The sequence below is a fragment of the Dromaius novaehollandiae genome, chromosome 3, assembly GCF_036370855.1.
Source record: "Dromaius novaehollandiae isolate bDroNov1 chromosome 3, bDroNov1.hap1, whole genome shotgun sequence".
NCBI lineage: Eukaryota > Metazoa > Chordata > Aves > Casuariiformes > Dromaiidae > Dromaius > Dromaius novaehollandiae.
In genome coordinates, this window is record NC_088100.1 from 103,989,900 (window position 1) to 103,997,131 (window position 7,232).

General features: G+C 42.3%; 1 protein-coding gene across 2 annotated transcripts in view; it reads left to right on the top strand.

Moving 5' to 3' along the window:
• The window catches only part of PROX1 (prospero homeobox 1), a 50,087-nt gene that overhangs the window by 10,813 nt on the left and 32,042 nt on the right, over positions 1 to 7,232 (top strand). For both annotated transcript variants that reach the window (XM_026102355.2, XM_026102356.2), the window contains exon 3: positions 5,509 to 5,616. In XM_026102355.2, coding sequence (XP_025958140.1) covers positions 5,509 to 5,616 — 108 coding nt within the window. The remainder of the gene's footprint in view (positions 1 to 5,508; positions 5,617 to 7,232) is intronic.

Consider the following 7,232-nt stretch of genomic DNA (forward strand, 5'->3'; position numbering starts at 1 on the left):
ACTTGATGAAAGTAGTCGTAACTGAGTAACTCTATCTCTCCCTGAGTAATAGTGAGGAAATGGTCCCCTTTCCAGGGGTGTCGCTTGGAGGCAGATGCGCAAGGCTGCACCCCATCGCTGGGTATCTACTTGGCAATTAATAACTTTGGTTGTCTTAGATTAATTGAAGCAGGTTTTATATAGCAGCGCTGAGTGGATCGGGCGCCGCGGCAGGGGCATGGCAGGGCTCCAGGCCCGGGGGGCGCGTGCTCCTGGGTGCCTCCCGGGGGCGCCCGGAGTGGACCTGGGCGCCGAGCCGTGGGTGCTCAGGGCCCTCCGCCAGGGCGTCGTCGACGAGGTCACGTTTTGAACCAAAAGTGGCTGCGGTCCCCTGGATTTGGGCCGGCCCGTGTGAGCGTTGCTGCGTTGCGGTGCGGTTTGTGCAGGGGGAAGGGTTCCCGCTTGGAAGCGGCTTGCGTAGCTGGAGAGCCGGAGAGCAGGGGAGGTGGCGTCTGAGGGACCTCTTCCCCAGCAGAGCTCAGATGCCTCCCCAACGGGGGAGGGAAATCTTGGCTTGCCACAGCCTTGCAGGGTGTGCCGTATGGCAAAAAAGGGGCGGCCGTCCAAAGCCAGCGTCGTTCGCCGCTGTTGCTGGCTACTTCTCGAGGCTCGAAACAAAAGTCTTCCTTGCATGTCGAAATGCAGACGGTGGTGCTCCCAAAGCAGTCTTGAGGTCAGCGGGAGTGACTCGGGCCAGAGTAGTTATGTCATTTCTAACAAAGAGTACGGGGGTATATTCATTGTTTTGGTATAAAAGTAATTTTTCCCTTCCTGGGAGAGGAGTGATAAGAGCTGAAAAATTACAAGTGTACAAACTAGGAGTATTTCTGTAACTGCAGATGATCCTCTGCACCCCTCAAACGTCTCTCCCTCTCCCCCTCACTTGCTCTGCCTCACTGCGGTCATCAAGGCAGCTCATTAGGGCTGCAGACACAGGGATGCGTTTATCCCTGCAGCCGGGGGGGGGGGGAAACAGAGCGTTAGTGTGATATACTGTCCATTTTCCTCCTTCCCTGTGCCACACTTCTTCCCCTGTGGTTGTGCAGGCACACCGACTTTCCCACTTAGACGGTAGGAATTGCAGGCTGCAGCTGGGTCTGGTTTTAGGTACGAAGCTGTTAGGAAGAGCAAATTTCTTAAACAGCATCCGTCCGCGGCACGTGCCCTGGTACACAGCACAGCTGCGAGGACGGCTTTTCCTGGTAGCTGCTCGTTTGCCCAGGTAGCCGCAGTTTCCAGGTAGAGGTACAGTACGGAGGCTGGTTTGTTTGTGGTGGAGTCTGTTGCGGCCCTTTTATGTTACGTGGTTGAACGTGCACATATAAGAAATATATTTCTTGAGAGGCAGCTCTTTCTTCACTGCAGAAAGCAACATCTGTTTTCCTGGACAATACAGCCAGGATGAGAGCACAAGACTAACAGATACAGCCAAGTTCGGGTTTTAGTAGTAGACTAAAGTACTGAACCAGCCTGTCTTTTCTTTTTCTTTTTTTTTTTTAAAAACCAACACATGTAAAATGCATCTGATCATTCTCGTATTTGCCGAGTTGCAGAAGGAAATGGTTAATGTTTGTGTATGCTGCTAAACAAGATAAGAGGCACCTGCAGCACGAGTTCGCATCTTGGTCATGAATGCAGTCTATATCTTTGCAAACTAATCTGTTTAATCAAATATTAAGTTTTATTCAAATTCCAAAAGAAACAGACAGCCAATTGTTTTTCTGCATGGTCTTCCTTTGTCATGCCTCCTTTTTGCATCTTAAGAAAAATAGCCTTGTTCAGCCCAAAAACATTTGCATAGATCAAAATTGAAGCACAACAGTAGTTTGTGTGCTGTTAAGACATCTGTAAAGGTGAAGAAGTTTAGTGTTTTTTCCATGCCTGGAGGCCTTTAGAACTTTAGTGAAACTTTCTACAATTTATTTATTTTTAAGCAGAGTTTCAATCCAACTGGAATGAGTTTCATAGTCCCAATATGTGAAAGCTACAATTAGTGAATTACAACATTTTGAAATGAGGAGTTATTACATCTGACTAGAATTAAACTAATTAAAGTTAAAAAAAAAAAAGAAAAGAAAGCAATTGTACAGCAAGCTGGATAACTGTGTGCTGTTGATAAAACCTGTGGGATGCACAAATACTTTTTAGCCAGCCCATTCTTTGCAGAGTTTTGAAGATGCTCTGAAATACGGCAATTTGGAGCTTTGCCGATTAAAAGCACCTAGTGTGTAACTTCAGGAGAAGCTTGGCTTCGCAAGTGCAGATTTTTTGCCTGATACAGCCTATTCTTACATCTTTTCCTTCTGCTTGATACACATATAGGCTAGAAAAGCCTATTAGGGTATTTGTGGAAGCTCAGGATGAGAGTAACAGAAGTGAAAGATCACCTCCACTGAAAAATATTTTTGGAAAAGAGGAGAGTTACCTGGTAGGATTAAAGTGCAAATGAGTCAAATGGTGTGCAGTGGTACCTCGGTAGTTCTCCAGTTAAAACACGCAGGAGTGGACATAGCTTTCATTCCCAGTCTTTCACTTCCCGTTTCTTACATTTTGCCTTTTTGCTGCTGCTGTCTTAGGTGAGGCTGCATTGTCCTTTGTAAACACCCAACACTGAGACGCTCAGGTTGTTTGAACACTGCTTTAGGTTCAGCTGCAGTACACTGTTTCTCTGATCTTTTATGTTCCTGAGCAGATGTCTTTCATTAATTTATGGATTTATCATCTTTTCTTTCTCTCCTTTTCCCCCCCTTTCCTTTCCTTTCCCTCTGTTCTTTTTTTTTTCTTTTTTTTCTTTTCTTTTTTTTTTTTTTTTTACACCTGGCAGCTGGCTCAAGTTTCAGCAGTTATTGTCTATTTTGCATTACCCATAGAATTGAATGTCATCTGTCTTCACAAAGCTATAGCTAAGAGAATTGAGGCAAGCCACATGAGCTGCTGGGACAGAGCTTGTTTGCGTTCCATTCGGCACCCCTCCTCCCTTTACCTCCTTAATATTTATTTGTGCTCGTTTTCTTTCCTGGCCTTGAATGGGGCTTAGCTCGTGTTCAGTACAGCTGTATGTTTACTGAATCTATTTCATCATGAGTCATTGTGCGTGTGTAAGTATCCTGGAAACAGCTAGTGCTTTCTTGGAAGAACAGTTGCTTTTCAGCCCAAGCACTTAAAAAGGAAATTAAGCAATTGGTCAGTTCAGTTTTTTTCTGAAATAGCAATGGGTTATCTAATTCTTAGCTCTTAGGTCTATCATTAACTATTTTTTGATAGTTTATTACAGATCATATCTTTTATCACAGTAAAGCGTTAACCTTAGGATCAAGATATAAAGATTTGTTGCATTATTGATATCGCTTGAAGACTGCCAAGTGCTTAAGAACAAGTATAATTTTAATAAAAAATGGATTTCTCGGAATTTGAGTCTTAGAACATCTTTTAATATGTTTCATTCAATATCAATATCCTCTGGCATTATGGCAGAACATATTTTAAAATCCTAAATGCAAATTAAATCAGGAAAAAGGAATCAAAATACTTAGACAATTGTCTAATATGCTTAAATCCAGCAAATATGAGAGCTTTTGGGGGCAGTTTAAGTACATCTTTTAGCTTCCATTGAAAGAAACTGTATGCCAAACATGATATTAACATGTTGTCAGCATCAGAGGAATTACAAATTAAGGAGACTTAGGTGTTTGGGGTTTTTTTCCCCCCTTTTACTTATTGAAGTGCCCCTCCAGCCCCCCCACTTCCCTACAACAATCTCATAGCAAAAAGGATTTCTGGTGTAGAAGTTTTGGTTTGTCTAAAACTCTTATCACTAAGCAATAGGTGACAGCTTGCTACTATTATTTCACTTACGTATTTTGACAGATGGCACTGCAGAGTGTAATGCTCTTTTAGACTTCTCTATCAGTCTAATGGAGGTAACTGGAGGTTCTTTCAACTCTTCTCTTGGCACAAGAAGTATGTCAGTCATAAATTATCTTCTTTGTAATCATTAAGCATCTAAAACAAAATGCAAGTTCAGCTGAGCCGTTTTCCGTGTGCTTCCAGAAAATAAGAGGTTTTTAAGCTAATATTATCGATGGCTTTTTTTAAATGCCACATTTTTCAATCTAAAAATGAATCTTCTTATTTTGCAACTGAACAAATGAGAAGGTTTCAGTAGCTTTCACTAATTAGAGAAAAGGGTATTCTCTTGAAGGAGCTAGCTAATAATCCGTAGCCCGCTGGTATAGATTTGCCTGAATTTCCCATGTCGAGACCCGGAATGGGATGTTCTGTGCTGATGTGTTCCCTGCCGTAAGGTGGAGGCACCTTGGCTGCGGCGTATCTGTGAACTTGTTTGACCTTCGCCTCGCCATAAGGTGTGAAATGGGTGAATTTTTCAACAATTGTGTTCAGGGGAAACAGTCCTTAGAGAAGCTTCTGGGAAGAACCCTTAATTGACCTTGGGGGGGGGGCACATTGATTTTCTCCACGTGCATCTTCATTTCTGATAAATTATAAAGCCATTAATTTGCTGAGGAAATGGCAGGGCCAGCCTGCGGCACAGATGTGACCAGAGCTGTCCTAGCACACAGTACACAAAAGAGAGCCAAGAAGCTGGGAGAAAATCAGAAAGCCTAGATTGTTATGGTTAGCTTCACATTCCCTTGGGAACTGTTTTCGTTGCTTCTGTTTACAGATCTAAAAGGTAATGATGTTTCCAGGATAAATAGGCTGCCTTATAGGGTAAGTGGCCATGTATTGATCTGCTAGCCCACATGTATTGATTGGTTAGCCCCAAATACAGCCTCGTTCTCTGAGGAGTTAACTGTGTAAATCAGAGCAAGGCGAGTTTGTTGGGGGGGGGGGGGTGTGAAGGGCAGAAGGGGGCTCTGCCTTTTTAGAAATTTTGCTTTCAGTCGGAAGGCGGCAATTGAAGCAAAGCAATAACAGGATTAGGGACTAACTCAAGATGTTAAAATTTATTGACGCTAATGAAGCAGGTAAAATGTACTGCCAGTGTGAAGCATTGCTCAAAATGATGAAGCACCTCTGACTGTTTCGTGTGCATTAGCTTTATTTAGTATAAGCTGCGCAACACCGAGAGAAAATAAACTTTAGCTGGAATTGCAAAGGAGAGGGAGAAAAAGCTCGTGATAAGTTTTCTGCAGCACATGCTTTGTGCATTTGTTTCCGTAGCAACAAGTGCACGTACATATGGTACACAAGCCCTAAACTTGCAAAATTCCTGAGACCCGGCACCAAAACTCGAACACTGCAAAATACAGTGTTTAAGTTACCTCTCCTCACGTACCTCGCTAAGCTATTTTACAGAAAATTGCAGTGCAGCAGTTTAAATGTTAATAATTCTCATGTAATCTCAGGGTCTGCAGAGTATCTAAGGGGGCACTTTTCCAGCTCTGTGCATTCGGAAGCCGCTAGCTTTTTCAAGAAAAGCATTTTCCTTCACTAATTCAATCCTACATGCAGGAAGGCTTGTCACCGAATCACTTGAAAAAGGCCAAGCTCATGTTCTTTTACACCCGGTACCCAAGTTCCAATATGCTGAAAACCTACTTCTCAGACGTAAAGGTAAGAAAACCTCTTTCTTTTTTTTTTCTTCCTTCTGTGTGCTATATTTGAGCATGAGAAAGTATCGCATTATCATATTAGGGATTAATAACAATTATTTCTGGGTACACAAAGGCTCCTGCTGACTTTATTCATTTGTTCTTCCTGTTGAGACTTACCCTGCTTGTGCCTGGAGGAGGAAAGGGGAGGCTGGAGGGTTTTAATTTAAAAATAAAAAATCCTTGAAGTTTCAGAGCAAAATAAGGATAATTATTACAGTAAATAAAACAGTTTTCATTTTACATATCCTATTAAAAAAGAGATTTCTGTGGTGGTAGAAATGTACTTCCAAGAACATTTTGGAGCAGTTCTCAAGTGCTCCCTTATTGTTTCATTTCGCTTGGTTTCCTCATATTTGTGCTTACATAAGCACAGTGTAGAATCCCTTTCTTTCTGTCAAAAAGAAACAGTACATTGAAATTCTCCATGCAGAAGCTGCTTAAAAACAAAAGTGATGATTGTCCCTTATTTACAACTTAATTTGTTGTTGATGCAGAGTACACTGAGCATAAGGAGGATGAATAAAGTGACAGATTCAGGCCACATTATTCAAATGAGGATATGAAAGCTGTCGACATACAGCTGCATCCTCCCTCATTCTACAGAATATTAGGACCTCCTGATTTTTTTCTAAAAGTAATTGTTCCTTCACATCAACTTGATTTTGTGCTAATCATCTAAGTTTTTTTTAAAAAAACATAGATTGGGTTTTAATGATTATAATGGCATACATGGTGTCATTATCTAAGTAACTTTATAAACATTACATTAGCTTAAATTAGTTTGTTACACTTCCCCCCCCCCCAAACAAATTACACAAATCCTTCTTTTAATCACTTTTGAGTTATGGGTTTTTTCAGCCTTGGTGGAAGATAATCCCACAGGTTTGTTAACTTGGCCCAGATTTTGTTGATCAGTTCTCTTTGGTTAAGTTTGTTGGCAGTTTTTCCCATTATTTTTCATGCCGCGTTGCATGCATACGTATGTCTGAGTGCATCTCCGCAGCCATGCCCTTGGAGGTTCCTCTTATTCAATGCCATGCGTTGAGCGGGTGGTGACAACGTTTACAAAAAGGAGGGGGGAAGCAATACAGGCACTTCCTAGACTAAATGGCCGGTCAAGAATCATTAAGCACAAAAAAAGCTGTGAATCGCACAGCGGGCCAAGTGAAGGGTTTGCTCTCAGAGTGGTTCCACCTGGAATGGAAAAATCGGAGGGAGCGTTTCAAGCGGTGCTGCACCGATAAGCCGCTGGAGCCAGATGTAGCGTTGGCAGCGCGCTGCTCGGGAGGGTCCTGTAGTGGTGCTATCATGTGTCCTCTCCAGTAAATGTTAACATAGGCAATTATACAGAGACGTGTTTTTTCCAGTTATTGCTTCTCTTTTTCTCTTTTAAAGAAAATACGTGCTCGTGTTTGCACGTGGTGACATTGTCCTCTGACAGAGTTACAGGAATATGTAGTATTTTGCTTTTGTGCCACGTTATATTTATATAGCACCAGAAGAGGCCCCAAAGCACTTTACAAACTACCTATGTAGGCAGGGGTCATTCACCCAAAAGTGCAGTGCAGCCACCTC